Here is a 23,950-nt window from a genome sequence, read left to right as displayed (position 1 = left end):
CCCAACACTAAGGGCAATTTTGGACACTAAGGGCAATTTAGCATGGCCAATCCACCCAACCTGCACATTTTTGGACTGTGGGAGGAAACCGGAGCACCCGGAGGAAACCCACGCACACACGGGGAGGAAGTGCAGACTCCGCACAGACAGTGACCCAAGCCGGAATCGAACCTGGGACCCTGGAGCAATTGTGCTATCCACAATGCAACCGTGCTGCCTGTAATTATTGGAGAGAATTCTTTGAGACAGGATCTACTCCCATTTGGAAGAAAGTAGACGTATTTGCGAGAGGCAGCATGGTTTTGTGAAGGGGAGGTCGTGTTTCACAACTTGATCGAGTTTTTTTAGGAAGTGGCGAAGGTGAATGATGAGGGTAGGGCAGTGGATGTTGTCTATATGGACTTCAGTATGGCCTTTGACAAGGTCCCTCATGGCAGACTAGTACAAAAGGTGAAGTCACACGGGATCAGGGGTGAGCTGGCAAGGTGGATACAGAACTGGCTAGGCCACAGAAGGCAGAGAGTAGCAATGGAGGGATACTTTTCTAATTGGAGGGCTGTGACCAGTGATTCCGCAGGGATCAGTGCTGGGACCTTTGCTCTTTGTAGGATATATAAATGATTTGGAGGAAAATGTAACTGGTCTGATTAGTAAGTTTGCAGACGACACAAAGGTTGGTGGAATTGCGGATAGCGATGAGGACTGTCAGAGGATACAGCAGGATTTAGGTTGTTTAGAGACTTGGGCGGAGAGATGGCAGATGGAGTTTAATCCGGACAAATGTGAGGTAATGCATTTTGGAAGGTCTGATGCAGGTAGGGAATATACAGTGAATGGTAGAATCCTTAAGAGTATTGATAGGCAGAGGGATAGGCAGGGTCAAGGAAAGTAGCAGGATTGTTGTGGTGGGTGATTTTAGTTTCCCCCATATTGACTGGGACTCCCTTAGTGCCAGGGGTTTGGATGGAGAGCAATTTGTTAGATGTACACGTCCACAGGTCACTGAAAGGGGCAACACAGGTGGAGAAGGTAGTCAAGAAGGTATACGGCATGCTTGCCTTCATTGGCCGGGGCATTGAGTATAAGAATTGGCAAGTCATGTTGCAGCTGTATAGAACTTTAGTTAGGCCACACTTGGAGTATAGTGTTCAATTCTGGTCGCCACACTACCAGAAGGATGTGGAGGCTTTAGAGAGGGTGCAGAAGAGATTTACCAGAATGTTGCCTGGTATGGAGGGCATTAGCTATGAGGAGCAGTTGAATAAACTCGGTTTGTTCTCACTGGAACGAAGGAGGTTGAGGGGCGACCTGATCGAGGTCTACAAAATTATGAGGGGCATAGACAGAGTGAATAGTCAGAGGCTTTTCCCCAGGGTAGAGGGGTCAATTACAAGGGGGCATAGGTTTAAGGTGAGAGGGGCAAGGTTTAGAGTAGATGTACGAGGCAAGTTTTTACACAGAGGGTAGTGGGTGCCTGGAACTCGCTACCGGAGGAGGTGGTGGAAGCAGGGACGATAGGGACATTTAAGGGGCATCTTGACAAATACATGAATAGGATGGGAATAGAGGGATACGGACCCAGGAAGTGTAGAAGATTGTAGTTTAGTCGGGCAGTATGGTCGGCACAGGCTTGGAGGGCCGAAGGGCCTGTTCCTGTGCTGTACATGTCATTGTTCTTTCCACATGTGACTCCAGACCCACAGCAATGGGGTTCACTCTGACAGGGCCGAGCGAGACACTCCGTTATATTCAACCGCTACAAAAACACAAAAAGGAATGAAACCGGACGGACCGCCCGGCAACAACCCAGGCACCGGAAACAACAACGGCAAACCCAGCCCTGCCGACCCTCCGTGTGCCAAAGTTGGGAGAACTGTCTCCCAGACTGGTCAAGCAACGCCTGACACAGTCACACTCACAGAATCATACCTCACAGACACTGTCCCTGACACCACTCTCACCATTCCTGGGTATGTCCTGTCTCACTGGCAGGGCAGACCCAGCAGAGCTGGCGGGGGGCACAGTGGGATACAGTCGGGAGGGAGTTACCCTGGGAGTCCTCAACATCGACTCTGGACCCCATGAAGTCTCCTGGCTTCAGGTCAAACACGGGCAAGAAACCTCCTGCCAATTACCACGTACCGGCCACCATCAGCTGATGACTCCGTTCTCCTCCATGTTGAACACCACTTGGAGGAAGCACTGAGGGTGGCAAGGATGCAGAATATACTCTGGGTGGGGACGTCAATGTCCATCACCAAGAGTGGCTCGGTGATACCACCACAGACCGAGCTGGCCAACTTCGAGGGGATTAGCTGGGTGAGGAACCAACAAGAGGAAAAAACTTCCTTAGAATTATAGAATCGCTATAGTGTAGAATGAGGCCATTCAGCCCATCAAGCCTGCACCTCCCCTCCCCCATCTATTCCGCCATATCTCCGTCACTCTATAACCAACACATCTGTGGACACTAAGGGTAATTTATCATTGGTCAATCCACCTAACCTGCACATATTTGGACTGTGGGAGGAAACCGGAGCACCCGGAGGAAACCCACGCAGACACGGGGAGAACGTGCAGACTCCACACAGACAGTGACCCAAGCGGGAATCGAACCTGGGTTCCTGGCGCTGTGAGGCAGCAGCGATAACCACTGTGCCACCCTTGACCTCAGCCTTCCTTGCCTGCCTACTGGAGAGGCATCTGGTATGGAGGGCATAAGCTATGAGGAGCGATTGAATAAACTCGGTTTGTTTTCACTGGAACGAAGGAGGTTGAGGGGCGACCTGATAGAGGTATACAAAATTATGAGGGGCATAGACAGAGTGGATAGTCAGAGGCTTTTCCCCAGGGGAGAGGGGTCAATTACTAGGGGGCATAGGTTTAAGGTGAGAGGGGCAAGGTTTAGAGTAGATGTACGAGGCAAGTTTTTTACGCAGAGGGTAGTGGGTGCCTGGAACTCACTACCGGAGGAGGTAGTGGAAGCAGGGACGATAGGGACATTTAAGGGGCATCTTGACAAATATATGAATAGGATGGGAATAGAGGGATACGGACCCAGGAAGTGTAGAAGATTGTAGTTTAGTCGGGCAGCATGGTCGGCACGGGCTTGGAGGGCCGAAGGGCCTGTTCCTGTGCTGTACATTTCTTTGTTCTTTGTTCTTTGACTCACTTCACAAAAGAGATGCTTTCACATTCTTAGAAATACTTCCATTTTTAAAAATTCATTCATGGTATGTGTGTGTCACTGTCTAGGGCAGGACTTACTGCCCGTCCCTGAGTCAACAATCGACAATGGTTTCATGGTCATCATTAGGCTTTTAATTCCATTCTTCTAATTGAATTTAAAATTCACCACCTGCGGTGGTTAATCCAGATCATTATCCTGGGCCATTGGGCTAGTCCATTGACAATACCACTGACACACTCAACACACACAAAGTTGCTCACCAACTCAAACACCCAGGGCAGCACGGTAGCATTGTGGATAGCACAATTGCTTCACAGCTCCAGGGTCCCAGGTTCGATTCCGGCTTGGGTCACTGTCTGTGCGGAGTCTGCACATCCTCCCCGTGTCTGCGTGGGTTTCCTCCGGGTGCTCCGGTTTCCTCCCACAGTCCAAAGATGTGCAGGTTAGGTGGATTGGCCATGATAAATTGCCCTTAGTGTCCAAAATTGCCCTGAGTGTTGGGTGGGGTTACTGGGTTATGGGGATAGGGTGGATGTGTGGGCTTGGGTAGGGCGCTCTTTCCAAGAGCCGGTGCAGACGCGATGGGCCGAATGGCCTCCTTCCGCACTGTAAATTCTATGAAACCTTCTTAATCTTACCAATGATCTCATATTCCACACGCCCATTTTCACCAGCGTCTTTATCTGTGGCCTTCGCTGTGAAAATTGACACACGTTCCTGGTTTTCTGGCACTTGCAGCTCATACACGTCCTTCTCAAACATTGGTCTGTTGTCATTTTCATCCTTGATCCTGATGGAAACAGTCACCGTGGCAATATTGGGAGGGCTCCCACCATCTTTAGCATAAACTACAAGAGATAAACTGTTAGTAAACAATCACACAGAGGCTCCAAGATAAAAGAGGTGAGAAAGACTATAATAGAGGAGAAAGACAGAGGGAGAGGGAGAGAGTGTGAATGTGAAAAACCAATGACAGTCACACTGTTGAGAAGGTGAGAGATAAAAAGAGAGACAGATAATGAAACAGACGGAAAGGGGAGAGCAAGAGTTGGAGGCAGTGCAGTGAAGGTCACTAGATTGGTTCCTGTGATGTGGAGGTGATAATAATAATCGCTTATTGTCACAAGTAGGCTTCAATGAAGTTACTGTGAAAAGCCCCTAGTCACCACATTCCGGCACCTGTTCGGGGAGGCTGTTACGGGAATTGAACCCGCGCTGCTGCCTTGTTCTGCATTACAAGCCAGCTGTTCAGCCCACTGTGCTACACCACCACAACCTTCTCAACAGAGTGACTATCATTGGCTTTTCACACTCACACTCAGAGTAGAGTTTGGAAATACTTGTGTGGAATCTGAGTGCCCTGCACGTCCGGTTGGGGGTCCGAGCATGCGGACGGCAGTGACCTGTCAGCCGCCCCGCGCGACATGGCCGGCCCACGCGGTGGACTGGCACCGAAAACATAGGCCCCACCCCAGATCACGAGTGCCCACAGATCGGTGGCCCCGATCGGTAGCCTGGCCGTCCGGGAGGCCCCCCGGTGAATGACCCACCCACCCCCCCACCGTGGCAGCTGCCACGCCGAGAGCCCGCCGGGTGGAACCGCGAGAGAGCCACGCCGGCAGGAACTCGGCCAGTTGCACTCAGTGAATCGCTGCGGGGCGATTCAATGGCCCCTGACCGGCGCCCTCTCGACTGCGCACACCCGATTTCAGCGATTCTCCGGGGACCAGAGAAACGTGGGGGCAGCATCGGACCCCATCTCGGGTTTGACACCCATTCTGTGCCCCTGATTTCGGAGCGGAGGCTCAGAGAATCCTGCCCCAGGGGTCTAGAACCTGGCGGCCCAGTAAAAAAATAAAATAGGAGTGAGATGTGGACAGGTGGCTTCACCCAGAGGGTTGTGGGCCCATCGCTGAATATATCTCACGCTGAGGTATAGAATTTTAGAATGAAGGGATTTGGGGAGCGAGCACGATAATGGGGTTCAGGTGGGTCAGGCACGACCTTGCTGAATGATGGCGTTGGGTCAATGGGCCGAATGGACGCCTCCGGCTCTAAATTCCCATCTTCTGATTTACAGGGATAGAGATAAACAGTAAATAGACCAGGAAGAAAGATTGGGAGATAGAATGAGCAAAGGTACAGAAGCAGAGAGACAAAGAGTACGTAAAGAAGAGTGAGGCAGACAGTAAGAGAGAGAGAGAGAGAGAAAGAGAGAGAGAGGGAGAGGGCGTGAGAGAGACAGAAAGAGACAGAGAGAGAGAGACAGTGAGAGAGAGAAAGACAGAGAGACAGAGACAGGGAGAGAGAGAGAGAGAGAGAGAAAGAGAGAGACAGAGAGAGACAGAGACAGAGAGAGGCAGAGAGAGACAGAGACAGAGAGAGAGAGAGACAGAGACAGAGAGAGAGAGACAGAGAGAGACAGAGACAGAGAGAGAGAGAGACAGAGGGAGACAGAGACAGAGAGAGACAGAGACAGGGAGAGAGAGAGAGAAAGAGAGAGAAAGAGAGAGACAGAGAGAGACAGAGACAGAGAGAGAGCGAGAGACAGAGAGAGACAGAGAAAGAGAGAGACAGAGAGAGAGAGAGACAGAGAGAGACAGAGACAGAGAGAGAGAGAGACAGAGACAGAGAGAGAGAGAGACAGAGGGAGACAGAGACAGAGAGAGACAGAGACAGAGAGAGACAGAGAAAGAGAGAGACAGAGACAGAGAGAGAGAGAGACAGAGAGAGACAGAGACAGAGAGAGAGAGACAGAGGGAGACAGAGACAGAGAGATGTCATGATATTCAAACACACACATCATGATGGACACACTAACAGGCAAATCAGAGTACACAACACCACAACCAATCACAGACAAGAACACCAACCACATAAAAAGCACGAGCACGACACCTGGAGGTCAGTAGGTCTGGGGAGAAGGAAGCATGAAAGAGCTGTTGAAACACCACAAGCAGGGAGCCCCCCACGTGCAGAGTGCAAAGACCAAGTTGTAAATAGTGAGTTTAAATAAACAAGTGTTGTACCATATGCAACTGTGTTGGCTCTTCTGTGTGTTAGAACACCCAACACCACATGGTACAGGAGTGGATCGATACCTGCCTACCAACCTGCCATTCTGGACATGGACCACACCGGCAAACCGCAGCCGATGCAAGTCACGGGGAACCTAGGCACCAACTGGAAGCTCTACAGGCAGCGATTTGACCTGTACATCCGTGCCACCGAAAAACAGAATGTCTCGGATGATTCGAAGATTGCAATGCTCCTCTTCTACGCAGGCCCCCACCCAAATGATGTCTTTAATTCACTGGTGTTCGAGGAAGGCGAAAACCAGGCCAAATATGACACGGTCATCCTCAAAATGGACCAGCACTTTCAAACTGAAGTAAACAAAACTTTCGAAAGATACATCTTTCAGCAACGCCTGCAAGGTAAGGAGGAGCTTTTTCAACCCTTTTTGACGCACCTCCGGATTCTAGCGCAGTCCTGCGGTTACGGCACCACCACAGAGTCCATGATCAGGGACCAGATTGTTTTTGGCGTTGCCTCCAGTGGCCTACGCCAGCAGCTTCTTAAAATAAAGAGCCTCACCTTAGCGTCTGCTGTGGAAGCCTGTGTCCTCCATGAAAATGCGACCTGCCGTTTTGCCCGATTTCAGGCGTCCGAGTTGGCACGGAGGGGGTCCCCAGCCGTCGAATCGGCAAGCCAGGCCGCCCACGACGTTGAACGCATCCAGGCCGTCGATTTCTTCCCGCCCCACGGCCCGGACGACAGCGGCCGCTTCCCGCGCTTTTCGCGGTCTCCCGCGCAGGTGCGCGCCAAGAATAACGGCCACAACGAGGGACGCACTGCGCAGGCGCGCCCACCGCAAGATCGCACTGCGCATGCGCAGTGGCGCAACGAACGCCGTGACGTCATGACGTGCAGCAAGTGTGGAGGTCTACACTTAAAAGGGCAATGTCCTGCAAAATACCAACAGTGCAACAGATGTGCCATGATAGGCCACTACGCAGCCCGCTGTCGTGCGGCTCAACCCATGGATCCGGCGCATCCTCGACAACCTCGCACACGAGTCAGGACCGTCCAGCCCACGCATCAAGACTTCCAGTTAAGTGATGCAGATGACCAGGATGACTTCAGAGTTGCCGTCATTGATGTCAACAAGGTCAATGCCATCAATCCAGACGATGAGTGGTGTGCCACCCTGACGGTCAACCGATCGCGCGTCGCCTTCCGTCTGGACACCGGCGCATCCGCCAACCTGATTGCTTACTCTGCAGTCCAGGCCATGAAGGTCAAACCACTCATCACACCATCCCGGCTTAAGATGGTTGACTATAACGGGAACGTTATCCCGTCCGCAGGATCTTGCCAGCTACAGGTGACTCACAAGGGGTACACGGCCACACTCCCCTTCGAAGTTGTGGGCTCATCAAAGGACTCGTTACTGGGCGCACAAGCGTGTAAGGTCCTTCACCTGGTACAGCGCATCATGTCTCTCTCTCCAGATGAGATATCCGACTTCCCGGATGCTGAGTTCCACGCGAATCTCCATTCCCTCCTCGCTCACAACCAGGAGGTTTTTGAAGGCATGGGGACATTGCCACACACGTACAAGATTCGACTCAGACCGGACGCCATCCCTGTCGTTCACGCACCTCGCAGGGTTCCTGCGCCTCTCAAAGACCGCCTCAAGGCACAACTGCAGATTCTTCAGGACCAAGGGGTCCTATCCAAGGTCACGGAGCCCACGCCATGGGTCAGCTCCATGGTCTGTGTAAAGAAGCCCTCTGGCGAGCTCCGTATATGTATAGATCCAAAAGATCTGAACAACAACATCATGCGGGAACACTATCCCATCCCAAAACGAGAAGACCTCACCAGCGAGATGGCGCGAGCCAACATATTCACTAAATTGGATGCGTCCAAAGGATTCTGGCAGATCCAACTGGACCCGGCCAGCCGAAGACTATGCACATTCAACACCCCTTTTGGCAGATTCTGCTACAACCGGATGCCATTCGGCATCATTTCGGCATCTGAAGTATTCCACCGCATTATGGAGCAGATGATGGAAGGCATCGAAGGGGTACGTGTATATGTGGACGATATCATCATTTGGTCCACCACTCCGCAGGAACACATGCATCGTCTTCGACGTGTCTTCACCCGCATACGGCAAAATGGCCTGCGTCTCAACCGTGCGAAGTGTGCTTTCGGCCAGACGGAGCTGAAATTCCTCGGGGACCACATCTCAAGGTCCGGGGTCCGTCCCGATGCAGACAAGGTTAGCGCCATCACAGCCATGCCACGACCGGCTGACAAGAAGGCTGTCTTAAGATTCCTGGGCATGGTCAACTTCCTTGGGAAGTTCATTCCCAACCTGGCTTCTCATACAACAAACATGCGCCATCTCGTAAAAAAATCGACGGAATTCAACTGGCACCAGTCGCATCAGCAGGAATGGGAGGAGCTCAAGCACAAACTGGTCACGGCACCAGTGCTGGCCTTCTTTGACGTGACTCGCCCTACAAAGATCTCAACAGACGCCAGCCAATCTGGTATTGGAGCGGTACTCCTGCAAAAAGACAGCACGTCATCATGGGCCCCGGTTGCGTATGCCTCACGAGCCATGACCCCTACCGAACAGCGCTACGCGCAAATCGAAAAAGAATGCCTGGGCTTGTTAACTGGACTGGACAAGTTCCACGACTATGTGTATGGCCTGCCACGATTCACGGTCGAAACTGACCACCGCCCCCTGGTCAACATCATTAACAAAGACCTGAACGACATGACTCCTCGCCTCCAGCGCATCTTACTCAAACTCAGGAGGTACGATTTTGAACTGATCTACACTCCGGGGAAGGAACTCATAGTGGCGGACACTCTTTCCCGAGCAGTGAGCACACCACCAGATGCGGAGGGGTTCGTGCGTCAAATTGAGGCACACGTGACTCTGACAGCAGCAAATATGCCAGCTGATGATCCTTGTCTGGCCCACATACGCGCAGAGACGGCGACTGACCCTCTGCTGCAGCGAGTGATGCGCCACATGACGGAAGGGTGGCTAAAAGGGCAGTGCCCCCAGTTTTACAATGTGCGAGATGATCTCACCAATATAGACGGGGTCCTTATGAAATCGCATAGGATCGTCATTCCACACAGTGTGCGCCAGATGATTCTTCGTCAACTACACGAAGGCCACCTGGGTGTCGAAAAATGCAGACGAAGGGCCCGGGCGGCGGTATATTGGCCGGGTATTAATGAAGACATAGCCAACATGGTGCTCAACTGCACAACCTGTCAGAGGTTTCAGCCGGCGCAACCTCCGGAAACACTTCTACCACACGAGATGGTGACGTCCCCCTGGGCGAAGGTGGGTGTTGACCTATTTCACGCGCTCGGCAGAGATTACATTGTTATTATAGACTACTTCTCAAACTACCCGGAAGTCATGCCTCTCCATGATCTGACGTCGTCCGCAGTCATTGGGGCCTGCAAGGAAACGTTTGCTCGCCATGGCATTCCAAGGACTGTCATGTCAGACAATGGACCTTGTTTTGCCAGCCGTGAATGGTCGTCCTTTGCCGCAGCATATGGTTTCACTCATGTGACATCCAGCCCTCTGCATCCACAATCGAACGGGAAGGCTGAAAAGGGTGTCCACATCGCAAAGCGGCTCCTGTGCAAGGCGGCTGATGCCGGATCGGACTTTAACCTTGCCTTGCTGGCCTATCGATCGGCCCCGTTATCCACGGGCCTCTCGCCAGCGCAGCTACTAATGGGTCGCTCCCTCAGGACGACGGTACCTTCCGTCCTGGCACCGACAACAGACCATGAGGCGGTTCTTCGGGACATGCAACTGCAGCGTGATCGCCAGAAAGGTCGGTACGACACACGAGCGACGGACCTGCCCCCCCTGTCCTCCGGAGACAAAGTACGCGTCCATCAACCGTATGGTGGCTGGTCAGCACCGGCCGAAGTCCTCCGACAAGTGGCTCCCCGCTCGTTCCTGGTTCGCATGCCGGATGGTTCCGTGCGTCGCCGCAATCGGCGCGCCCTTCGCCGACTTCCACGTTCACAGCCACACAACACGCCAGATCCTCAACAGGCTTCCGAGGATGACTTTGTGGAGCTGCCGCACATCACGCCCTTTCCATCGCCACCCATGGCCATGCCTGCACAGCAGCCGGTGGTTCTTGATCCACCCTTAAGGCGGTCAATCCGAATTCGTCGCAAACCCATTAGAATGGACTTATAATACAGTTCATATGTTTAATAAGTTGGACAATTTTACATGATAACCTGTTGTTGTTTATCGTTCCAGATGTCGTCTGACTGGACAACTGTTCAAAATTTTTTTTCTTCTTCTCTCGTTCGAATTTCTGTTATGTTATGGTACAACTGGATTCATGTGACGCACTCGACATCGCCCCATGTACATAGTTCCGTCATAGACACATGCTGCACACGACACACACACACTCTTAGATGCACTCACGTCACGATCATATTTATTACCACGTAGGCACATATCTTTGTAAAAAGGGGGGATGTCATGATATTCAAACACACACATCATGATGGACACACTAACAGGCAAATCAGAGTACACAACACCACAACCAATCACAGACAAGAACACCAACCACATAAAAAGCACGAGCACGACACCTGGAGGTCAGTAGGTCTGGGGAGAAGGAAGCATGAAAGAGCTGTTGAAACACCACAAGCAGGGAGCCCCCCACGTGCAGAGTGCAAAGACCAAGTTGTAAATAGTGAGTTTAAATAAACAAGTGTTGTACCATATGCAACTGTGTTGGCTCTTCTGTGTGTTAGAACACCCAACACCACAAGAGAGACAGAGACAGAGACAGAGAGAGAGAGAGAGAGACAGAGAGAGAGAGAGAGAGAGAGACAGAGGGTAAGAGATTGGTTGAGTAAGAGACAGAACATAGAACATTACAGCGCAGTACAGACCCTTCGGCCCTCGATGTTGCGCCGACCTGTGAAACCACTCTAAAGCCCATCTACACTATTCCCTTATTGTCCATATGTCTATCCAATGACCATTTGAATGCCCTTAGTGTTGGCGAGTCCACTATTGTTGCAGGCAGGGCATTCCACACCCTTACTACTCTCTGAGTAAAGAACCTACCTCTGACATCTGTCCTATATCTATCTCCCCTCAATTTAAAGCTATGTCCCCTCGTGCTAGATATCACCATCCGAGGAAAAAGGCTCTCACTGTCCACCCTATCCAATCCTCTGATCATCTTGTCTGCCTCTATTAAGTCACCTCTTAACCTTCTTCTCTCCAACGAAAATAGCCTCAAGTCCCTCAGCCTTTCCTCATAACATCTTCCCTCCATACCAGGCAACATTCTGGTAAATCTCCTCTGCACCCTTTCCAATGCTTCCACATCCTTCCTATAATGCGGTGACCAGAATTGCACGCAATACTCCAAATGCGGCCGCACCAGAGTTCTGTACAGCTGCAACATGACCTCATGGCTCCAAAACTCAATCCCTCTACCAGTGAGTGAGAGAGATTGTGAAGACACCAGACAGACAGACAGAGAGAGAGGATCTGCATCAATCTCTCTCTAAGCACTAACCTGTGACCTGATAAAAACGTTGTTCTTCCCGATCCATCACTCGCCTGGTCCTTATAGCACCCGTCACTGCATCGATGGAGAAACTGTTGCCCACCACACCACCATACCTCAGGAGACCATTAGAGCCTAATAAAAAGCATAACTTATTATAAACTGACAGAACATAACAAAGAGTGAATCCACAGTGTCGGCAGAGAGTCTGGGAGCAGAGGGCAGAGTCTCAGAATAAAGCAGCCCGTTTCAGACTGACACGAGGAGGAATTGCTTCTCTCCGAGTGTGGACAGTCTGTGCGCCTCCTTTCTGTTCTGTTCTTTGCTTTTGTTCTTTCAGGATGGTGAAGGTTGTAGTGTTGACAAAGAACAGCAAGCTGTATTTAATAAACAATGTAATTTATTACACTGCACTGAATTAGATTCAAACATTTTATGAAGGAATTAGCGAAATAAAGATTACATGACACACTACAATACTAAACTAAGCTGTCAGTTAAACTGACACACCTATTGAGTTAATACATCTCCTTCTCTCGTTCACTCTCTCCAAGAAGTCAAGGAGGCATGTGATATTTATATGGTTGCTCTATAGCACCATCTAGCGACAAGAGTCTTAACACTACATTAACCCTTTATATACTCTACAATATCCGCATATTGTGACACTTTCCAGAGACAGCTATGGGACAGAGTCCTTGGGCGGGATTCTCCGATTCTGGGGTTATCTCCCCACGCCGGCGTGAGAACGGGAGCGTTTCACAAGAAGAAAGAGGGGCAGAATGGCCACCAATTCCCCGTGTGGCTGGGGCTAGCAGGACGGCAGCGTAGAGGACCAGGCTCCAGCTGCCCATACGGCCCACAGGACTGGCCGGTTCCGAGGCTGCACATGCGGCGGCCTGCATGGCGGAGGCTGCTTGGGACCCGACCCGTGACATAGTGTCACCCTCTTTGGCCGGCTCGCGCACCCCGGACCCCCCCCCCACAGTGACCCGAGCTCCTGACAAAGTCCCCCTTGCCCGCGGATCAGCCCCCCCCCCTGACAGTGGTGCCGCTGGACTGAGTCCACAGCCGCCACGTCGAGTTCACCACGGATGAGACCATGAGAGACCCACGCCGTCGGGAAATCGGCCGGTTGCTGGGGGGGTATTGGGGGGGCGGGCCTCAGACATCATTCTGAGGCCGGCGATACGACGTACGACGCACTCGGAGAGAACCCCGCGATACAACGCACTCGGAGAGAACCCCGGCGATACGACGCACTCGGAGAGAACTCTCCCCACCCACACCCCCGGGTACACTCTCCCCTCTCACACCCCCGGGTACACTCTCCCCACCCACACCCCCGGGTACACTCTCCCCACCCACACCCCCGGGTACACTCTCCGCTCTCACCCTCCCGGGTACACTCTCCCCTCCCAACCCCCGGGTACACTCTCCCCTCCCAACCCCCGGGTACACTCTCCCCTCTCACACCCCCGGGTACAATTCCACCTCTCACACCCCCGGGTACACTCTCCCCTCTCACACACGGGTACACTCTCCCCTCTCACACCCTGGGTACACTCTCCCCTCTCACACCCCCGGGTACACTCTCCCCTCTCACACCCCCGGTACATTCTCCCCCTCACATCCGGGTACACTCTCCCCTCTCACACCCTGGGTACACACTCCCCACCCACGCCACCGGGTACACTCTCCCATCTCACACCCCCGGGTACACTCTCCCCACCCACATCCCCGGGAACACTCTCCCCTCTCACAGACCCGGATACACTCTCCCCTCTCACACCCCGGGTACACTCTCACCTCTCATTCCCCCGGGTACACTCTCTCCTCTCTCTCCCCCGGGTACACTCTCACCTCTCACACCCCCGGGTACACTCTCCTCTCCCAACCACCCGGGTACACTCTCCCCTCCTAAACCCCCGGGTACACTCTCCCCTCTCACACCCCACAGTACACTCTCCCCTCTCACACCCCGGGTACACTCCCCCCTCCCTAGCCCCCGGGTACACTCTCCCCCCTCACACCCCCGGGTACACTCTCCTCTCCCAACCACCCGGGTACACTCTCCCCTCCTAAACCCCCGGGTACACTCTCCCCTCTCACACCCCACAGTACACTCTCCCCTCTCACACCCCCGGGTACACTCTCCCCTCTCACGCCCCCGGGTACACTCTCTCCTCTCACTCCCCCGGGTACACTCTCCCCTCTCACACCCCCGGGTACACTCTCCCCTCTCACACCCCGGGTACGCTCTCCCCTCCCTAGCCCCCGGGTACACTCTCCCCCCTCACACCCCAGGGTATACTCTCCCCTCCCAACCCCCCGGGTACACTCGCCCCTCTCACACCCCGGGGTACACTCGCCCCTCTCACACCCTGGGTACACTCTCCCCTCTCACAGACCCGGGTACATTCTCCCCTCTCACCCCCCCGGGTACACTCTCCCCCTCACAGACCCGGGTACACTCTCCGCTCTCACACTCCCGGGTACACTCTCCCCCTCACACCCCCGGGGACACTCTCCCCTCTCACACCCCCGGGTACACTCTCCCCTCTCACTCCCCCGGGTACACTCTCCCCTCTCACACCCCCGGGTACACTCTCCCCTCTCACACCCCCGGGTACACTCTCCCCTCCCAACCCCCCGGGTACACTCTCCCCATCCTAAACCCCCGGGTGCACTCTCCCCTCTCACACCCCCGGGTACACTCTCCCCTCTCACACTCCCGGGTACACTCTCCCCTCTCACACCCCCGGGTACACTCTCCCCACCCACAACCCCGGGTACACTCTCCCCTCTCACACCCCGGGTACACTCTCCTCTCCCAGCCCCCCGGGTACACTCTCCCCTCCTAAACCCCCGGGCACACTCTCCCCTCTCACACCCCAGGGTACACTCTACCCTCCCAACCCCCCGGGTACACTCTCCCCTCTCACGCTCCGGGTACTCTCTCCCGTCTCACACCCCAGGGTACACTCTCCCCTCTCACACCCCCGGTACACTCTACCCATCACATCCGGGTACACACTCCCCACCCACACCCCCGGGTACACTCTCCCATCTCACAGACCCGGGTACACTCTACCCTCTCACTCTCCCATGTACACTCTCCCCTCTCACACCCCCGGTACACTCTCCCCCCTCACACCCCCGGGTACACTCTCCCCACCCACACCCCCGGGTACACTCTCCCCTCTCACAGACCCGGGTACACTCTCCCCTCTCACAACCCCGGGTACACTCTCCCCTCTCACCCCCCCGGGTACACTCTCCCCTCTCACAACCCCGGGTACACTTTCCCCTCTCACACCCTGGGTACACTCTCCTCTCCCAACCCCCCGGGTACACTCTCCCCTCTCACACCCCAGGGAACACTCTCCCCTCCCAACCCCCCGGGTACACTTTCCCCTCTCACACCCCTGGGTACACTCTCCCCACCCACACCCCAGGGTACACTCTCCCCTCTCACCCCCCCGGGTACACTCTCTCCTCTCACGCCCCCGTGTACACTCTCCCCTCTCACACCCCCGGGTACACTCTCCCCTCTCACACCCCGGGTACACTCTCCCCTCCCTAGCCCCAGGGTACACTCTCCCCTCTCACACCCCCGGGTACACTCTCCCCTCTCACACCCCGGGTACGCTCTCCCCCCTCACACCCCCGGGTACACTCTCCTCTCCCAACCCCCCGGGTACACTCTCCCCTCCGAAACCCCCGGGAAAACTCTCCCCTCTAACACCCCAGGGTACACTCTCCCCTCCCAACCCCCCGGGTACGCTCTCCCCTCTCACACCCCCGGGCACACTCTCCCCACCCACACCCCAGGGTACACTCTCCCCCTCACATCCGGGTACACTCTCCCCTCCCCCACACCCCGGGTACACTCTCACACCCCCGGGTACACTCTGCCCTCTCACAGACCCGGGTACACACTACCCTCTCACTCTCCCATGTACACTCGCCCCTCTCACTCTCCCGGGTACACTCTCCCCTCTCACACCCCCGGGTACACTCTCCTCACCCACACCCCCGGGTACACTCTCCCCTCTCACACCCCCGGGTACACTCTCCCCTCTCACACCCCCGGGTACACTCTCCCCTCTCACACCCCCGGGTACACTCTCCCCTCTCACACCCCCGGGTACACTCTCTCCTCTCACTCCCCCGGGTACACTCTCCCCCTCATACCCCCGACACTCTACCCTCCCAACCCCCCGGGTACACTCTCCCCTCCCTAGCCCCCGGGTACACTCTCCCATCTCACACCCCAGGGTACACTCTCCCTTCCCAACCCCCCGGGTACACTCGCCCCTCTCACACCCCCGGGTACACTCTCCCCACCCACACCCCAGGGTACACTCTCCCCTCTCACACCCCCGGGTACACTCTCCCCTCTCACACCCCGGGTACACTCTCCCCTCTCACACCCCGTGTACACTCTCCCCTCTCACACCCCCGGGTACACTCTCCCCTCTCACACCCCGTGTACACTCTCCCCTCACCCCCCCCCGGGTACACTCTCCCCACCCCCCCAGGTACACTCTCCCCACCCCCCCAGGTACGCTCTCCCCTCTCACACCCCCGGGTACACTCTCCCCTCTCACACCCTGGGTACACTCTCCCCTCTCACACCCTGGGTACACTCTCCCCTCTCACACCCCCGGGTACACTCTCCCCTCTCACAACCCCGGGTACACTCTCCCCTCTCACACCGCCGGGTACACTCTTCCCTCTCACACCCCCGGGTACACTCTTCCCTCTCACACCAAGGGTACACTCTCCCCTCTCACAACCCCGGGTACACTCTCCCCTCCCAACCCCCCGGGTACACTCTCCCCTCCTGAACCCCCGGGTACAGTCTCCCCTCTCACACCCCCAGGTATACTCTCCCCACCCACACCCCCGGGTACACTCTCCCCTCTCACACGCCCGGGTACACTCTCCCCTCTCACACCCCAGGGTACACTCTCCCGTCTCACACCCCGGGTCCACTCTCCCCTCTCACACCCCAGGGTACACTCTCCCCTCTCACACCCCCGGGTACACTCTCTCCTCTCACTCCCCCAGGGTACACACTCCCCTCTCACACCCCCGGGTACACTCTCCCCTCTCACACCCCGGGTACACTCTCCCCTCCCTAGCCCCCGGGTACACTCTCCCCCTCACACCCCCGGGTACACTCTCCCCTCCTAAATCCCCGGGTACACTCTCCGCTCTCACACCCCAGGGTACACTCTCCACTCCCAACCCCCCGGGTACACTCTCCCCTCTCACACCCCCGGGTACACTCTCCCCACCCACACCCCAGGGTACACTCTCCCCTCTCACACCCCCGGGTACACTCTCCCCTCTCACACCCCGGGTACACTCTCCCCCCTCTCACCCCGTGTCCCCTCTCCCCTCTCACACCCCCGGTACACTCTCCCCTCTCACACCCTGGGTACACTCTCCCCTCTCACACCCCGGGTACACTCTCCCCTCTCACAACCCCGGGTACACTCTCCCCTCTCACACCCCCGGTACACTCTCCCCTCTCACACCCTGGGTACACTCTCCCCTCTCACACCCCGGGTACACTCTCCCCTCTCACAACCCCGGGTACACTCTCCCCTCTCACACCCCCGGGTACACTCTCCCCTCTCACACCCCCGGGTACACTCTCTCCTCTCACACCCCGGGTACACTCTCCCCTCCCTACTCCCCGGGTACACTCTCCCCATCCTAAACCCCCGGGTACACTCTCCCCTCTCACACACCCGGGTGCACTCTCCCCACCCACACGCCCGGGTACACTCTCCCCTCTCACACCCCCGGGTACACTCTCCCCTCTCACACTCCCGGGTACACTCTCCCCTCTCACAGACCCGGGTACACTCTCCCCTCTCACACCCCCGGGTACACTCTCTCATCTCACGCCCCCGGGTACACTCTCCCCTCTCACACCCCCGGGTACACTCTCCCCCTCACACCCCGGGTACACTCTCCCCTCCCTAGCCCTCGGGTACACTCTCCCCTCTCACACCCCCGGGTACACTCTCCCCCTCACACCCCGGGTACACTCTCCCCCCTCACACCCCCGGGTACACTCTCCCCCCTCACACCCCCGGGTACACTCTCCTCTCCCAGCCCCCCGGGTACACTCTCCCCTCCTAAACCCCCGGGTACACTCTCCCCTCTCACACCCCCGGGTACACTCTCCCCCTCACACCCCGGGTACTCTCTCCCCCCTCACACCCCCGGGTACACTCTCCCCCCTCACAACCCCGGGTACACTCTCCTCTCCCAGCCCCCCGGGTACACTCTCCCCTCCTAAACCCCCGGGTACACTCTCCCCCCTCACACCCCCGGGTACACTCTCCCCTCTCACACCCCCGGGTACACTCTCCCCTCTCACACCCCGTGTACACTCTCCCCACTCACACCCCGTGTACACTCTCCCCTCTCACACCCCCGGGTACACTCTCCCCTCTCACACCCTGGGTACACTCTCCCCTCTCACACCCCGTGTACACTCTCCCCTCTCACACCCCCGGGTGCACTCTCCCCTCTCACAACCCCGGGTACACTCTCCCCTCTCACACCCCCGGGTACACTCTCCCCTCTCACAACCCCGGGTACACTCTCCCCTCTCACACACCCGGGTACACTCTTCCCTCTCACACCCAGGGTACACTCTCCCCTCCCAACCCCCCGTGTACACTCTCCCCTCTCACACCGCCGGGTATACTCTCCCCACCCACACCCCCGGGTACACTCTCCCCTCCTAAACCCCCGGGTACACTCTCCCCTCTCACACCCCCGGGTATACTCTCCCCACCCACACCCCAGGGTACACTCTCCCCTCTCACATGCCCGGGTACACTCTCCCCTCTCACACCCCCGGGTACACTCTCCCCTCTCACACCCCCGGGTACACTCTCCCCTCTCACACCCCAGGGTACACTCTCCCGTCTCACACCCCGGGTACACTCTCCCCTCTCACACCCCAGGGTACACTCTCCCCTCTCACACCCCCGGGTACACTCTCTCCTCTCACTCCCCCGGGTACACTCTCTCCTCTCACTCCCCCGGGTACACTCTCCCCTCTCACACCCTCGGGTACACTCTCCCCTCTCACAACCCCGGGTACACTCTCCCCTCTCACACCCCCGGGTACACTCTCCCCTCTCACACCCCCGGGTACACTCTTCCCTCTCACACCAAGGGTACACTCTCCCCTCTCACACCCCCGGGTACACTCTGCCCTCTCACACCCAGGGTACACTCTCCCCTCCCAACCCCCCGGGTACACTCTCCCCTCTCACACCCCCGGGTATACTCTCCCCACCCACACCCCCGGGTACACTCTCCCCTCTCACACCCCCGGGTATACTCTCCCCACCCACACCCCCGGGTACACTCTCCCCTCCTAAACCCCCGGGTACACTCTCCCCTCTCACACCCCCGGGTATACTCTCCCCACCCACACCCCCGGGTACACTCTTCCCTCTCACACGCCCGGGTACACTCTCCCCTCTCACACCCCAGGGTACACTCTCCCGTCTCACACCCCGGGTACACTCTCCCGTCTCACACCCCGGGTACACTCTCTCCTCTCACTCCCCCGGGTACACTCTCCCCTCTCACTCCCCCGGGTACACTCTCTCCTCTCACTCCCCCGGGTACACTCTCTCCTCTCACTCCCCCGGGTACACTCTCTCCTCTCACTCCCCCGGGTACACTCTCTCCTCTCACTCCCCCGGGTACACTCTCCCCCTCACACCCCCGGGTACACTCTCCCCTCTCACACCCCGGGTACACTCTCCCCTCCCTAGCCCCCGGGTACACTCTCCCCCTCACACCCCCGGGTACACTCTCCCCTGCCAACCCCCCGGTTACACTCTCCGCTCTCACACCCCAGGGTACACTCTCCCCTCCCAACCCCCCGGGTACACTCTCCCCTCTCACACCCCCGGGTACACTCTCCCCACCCACACCCCAGGGTACACTCTCCCCACTCACACCCCCGGGTACACTCTCCCCTCTCACAACCCCGGGTACACTCTCCCCTCTCACACCCCCGGGTATACTCTCCCCACCCACACCCCCGGGTACACTCTCCCCTCCTAAACCCCCGGGGACACTCTCCCCTCTCACACCCCCGGGTACACTCTCCCCTCTCACACGCCCGGGTACACTCTCCCCTCTCACACCGCAGGGTACACTCTCCCGTCTCACCCCCCGGGTACACTCTCCCCTCTCACACCCCAGGGTACACTCTCTCCTCTCACTCCCCCGGGTACACTCTCTCCTCTCACTCCCCCGGGTACACTCTCCCCTCTCACACCCCCGGGTACACTCTCCCCTCTCACACCCCGTGTCCCCTCTCCCCTCCCTAGCCCCCGGGTACACTCTCCCCTCCCAACCCCCCGGGTACACTCTCCCCTCCTAAATCCCCGGGTACACTCTCCGCTCTCACACCCCAGGGTACACTCTCCCCTCCCAACCCCCCGGTACACTCTCCCCTCTCACGCTCCGGGTACACTCTCTCCGTCTCACACCCCGGGTACACTCTCCCCTCTCACACCCCCGGTACACTCTCCCCTCTCACAGACCCGGGTACACTCTACCCTCTCACTCTCCCATGTACACTCTCCCCTCTCACTCTCCCGGGTACACTCGCCCCCCTCACAGCCCCGGGTACACTCACCCCACCCACACCCCCGGGTACACTCTCCCCTCTCACACTCCCGGGTACACTCTCCCCTCTGACACCCCCGGGTACACTCTCCCCGCTCACACTCCCGGGTACACTCTCCCCTCTCACACCACATGGTACACTCTCCCCTCTCACACCCCCGGGTACACTCTCTCCTCTCACACCCCCGGGTACACTCACCCCACCCACACCCCCGGGTACACTCTCCCCACCCACACCCCCGGGTACACTCTCCCCTCTCACAGACCCGGGTACACTCTCCCCGCTCACACTCCCGGGTACACTCTTTCCTCTCACACCCCATGGTACACTCTCCCCTCTCACACCCCCGGGTACACTCTCTCCTCTCACACCCCCGGGTACACTCTCCCCACCCCCCCAGGTACGCTCTCCCCTCTCACACCCCCGGGTACACTCTCCCCCCTCACACCCCCGGGTACACTCTCCTCTCCCAACCCCCAGGGTACACTCTCCCCTCTCACACCCTGGGTACACTCTCCCCTCCCTAGCCCCCGGGTCCACTCTCCCCTCTCACACCCCCTGGTACACTCTCCCCTCCTAAACCCCCGGGTACACTCTCCCCTCTCACACCCTGGGTACACTCTCCCCTCCCTAGCCCCCGGGTCCACTCTCCCCTCTCACACCCCAGGGTACACTCTCCCCTCCCAACCCCCCGGGTACACTCTCCCCTCTCACACCCCCAGGTACACTCTCCCCACCCAAACCCCAGGGTACACTCTTCCCTCTCACACCACCGGGTACACTGTCCCCTCTCACGCCCCCGGGTACACTCTCCCCTCTCACACCCCCGGTTACACTCTCCCCTCTCACACCCCGGGTACACTCTCCCCTCCCTAGCCCCCGGGTACACTCTCCCCCCTCACACCCCCAGGATACACTCTCCCCTCTCACTCTCCCATGTACACACTCCCCTCTCACTCTCCCGGGTACACTCTCCCCTCTCACACCCCCGGGTACACTCTCCTCACCCACACCTCCGGGTACACTCTCCCCCCTCACACCCCCGGGTACACTCTCCTCTCCCAACCCCCAGGGTACACTCTCCCCTCTCACACCCCGGGTACACTCTCCCCTCCCTAGCCCCCGGGTACACTCTCCCCCCTCACACCCCCTGGTACACTCTCCTCTCCCAACCCCCCGGGTACACTCTCCCCTCCTAAACCCCCGGGAAAACTCTCCCCTCGAACACCCCAGGGTACACTCTCCCCACCCAAACCCCTGGGTACACTCTTCCCTCTCACGCCCCCGGGTACACTCTCCCCTCTCACACCCCCGGGTACACTCTCCCCTCTCACACCCCGGGTACACTCTCCCCTCCCTAGCCCCCGGGTACACTCTCCCCCCTCACACCCCCTGGTACACTCTCCTCTCCCAACCCCCCGGGTACACTCTCCCCTCCTAAACCCCCGGGAAAACTCTCCCCTCGAACACCCCAGGGTACACTCTCCCCTCCCAACCCCCCGGGTACACTCTCCCCTCTCACACCCCCGGGTACAGTCTCCCCTCTCACGCCCCGGGTACAGTCTCCCCTCTCACACCCCCGGGTACACACTCCCCACCCACACCCACGGGTACACTCTCCCCTCTCACAGACCCGGGTACACACTACCCTCTCACTCTCCCATGTACACACTCCCCTCTCACTCTCCCGGGTACACTCTCCCCTCTCACACCCACGGGTACACTCTCCCCTCTCACACCCCCGGATACACTCTCTCCTCTCACTCCCCCGGGTACACTCTCCCCTCTCACACCCCCGGGTACACTCTCCCCTCTCACACCCCGGGTACACTCTCCCCTCCCTAGCCCCCGGGTACACTCTCCCCCTCACACCCCCGGGTACACTCTCCCCTCCCAACCCCCCGGGTACACTCTCCCCTCCTAAATCCCCGGGTACACTCTCCCATCTCACACTCCAGGGTACACGCTCCCCTCCCAACCCCCCGGGTACAGTCTCCCCTCTCACACCCCCGGGTACACTCTCCCCACCCACACCCCAGGGTACACTCTCCCCTCTCACACCCCCGGGTACACTCCCCCGTCTCACGCCCCGGGTACACTCTCCCGTCTCACACCCCGGGTACACTCTCCCCTCTCACACCCCCGGGTACACTCTCCCCTCTCACACCCCGGGTACACTCTCCCCTCTCACACCCCGTGTACACTCTCCCCTCTCACACCCCCGGGTACACTCTCCCCACCCCCCCAGGTACGCTCTCCCCTCTCACACCCCCGGGTACACTCGCCCCTCTCACACCCTGGGTACACTCTCACCTCTCACACCCCCAGGTACACTCTCCCCTCTCACACCCCCGGGGACACTCTACCCTCTCACACCCAGGGTACACTCTCCCCTCTCACACCCCCGGGTACACTCTCCCCTCTCACACCCCCGGGTACACTCTCCCCTCTCACACCCCCGGGTACACTCTCCCCTCTCACACCCCGGGTACACTCTTCCCTCTCACACCAAGGGTGCACTCTCCCCTCTCACACCCCCGGGTACACTCTCCCCTCTCACACCCCGGGTACACTCTTCCCTCTCACACCCCGTGTACACTCTCCCCTCTCACACCCCCGGGTACACTCTCCCCACCCCCCCAGGTACGCTCTCCCCTCTCACACCCCCGGGTACACTCTCCCCTCCCAACCCCCCGGGTACACTCTCCCCTCCTAAAGCCCCGGGTACACTCTCCCCTCTCACACCCCCGGGTATACTCTCTCCCCTCCCTAGCCCCGGGTACACTCTCCCCCTCACACCCCCGGGTACACTCTCCCCTCCCAACCCCCCGTGTACACTCTCCCCTCCTAAATCCCCGGGTACACTCTCCCCCTCACACCCCCGGGTACACTCTCCCCTCCCAACCCCCCGGGTACACTCTCCCCTCCTAAATCCCCGGGTACACTCTCCCCTCTCACACCCCCGGGTACACTCTCCCCACCCACACCCCAGGGTACACTCTCCGCTCACACACCCCCGGGTACACTCTCCCGTCTCACGCCCCGGGTACACTCTCCCCTCTCACACCCCCGGGTACACTCTCCCCTCTCACACCCCGGGTACACTCTCCCCTCTCACACCCCGGGTACACTCTCCCCACACCCCCAGGTACACTCTCCCCTCTCACACCCCCGGTACACTCTCCCCACGCCCCACACCCCCAGGTACACTCTCCCCTCTCACACCCCCGGTACACTCTCCCCTCTCACACCCTGGGTACACTCTCCCCTCTCACACCCCGGGTACACTCTCCCCTCTCACAACCCCGGGTACACTCTCCCCTCTCACACCCCCGGGTACACTCTCCCCTCTCACACCCCCGGGTACACTCTTCCCTCTCAAACCCAGGGTACACTCTCCCCTCTCACACCCCCGGGTACACTCTCCCCTCTCACACCCCGGGTACACTCTCC

The 23,950-nt window shown here is 58.0% G+C and overlaps 1 protein-coding gene across 2 annotated transcripts in view; it reads right to left on the bottom strand.

Moving 5' to 3' along the window:
* Nucleotides 1–23,950, bottom strand: part of LOC140392184 (protocadherin-16-like) — a 567,611-nt gene that overhangs the window by 123,767 nt on the left and 419,894 nt on the right. For both annotated transcript variants that reach the window (XM_072477567.1, XM_072477568.1), the window contains exons 12-13: nt 11,818–11,943; nt 3,829–4,038 (exon numbers count right to left, since the gene is read on the bottom strand). In XM_072477567.1, the coding sequence (XP_072333668.1) occupies nt 3,829–4,038; nt 11,818–11,943 (336 nt within the window). The remainder of the gene's footprint in view (nt 1–3,828; nt 4,039–11,817; nt 11,944–23,950) is intronic.

Source organism: Scyliorhinus torazame, chromosome 15, assembly GCF_047496885.1.
Source record: "Scyliorhinus torazame isolate Kashiwa2021f chromosome 15, sScyTor2.1, whole genome shotgun sequence".
NCBI lineage: Eukaryota > Metazoa > Chordata > Chondrichthyes > Carcharhiniformes > Scyliorhinidae > Scyliorhinus > Scyliorhinus torazame.
This window is presented reverse-complemented; position numbering and strand designations above follow the sequence as displayed.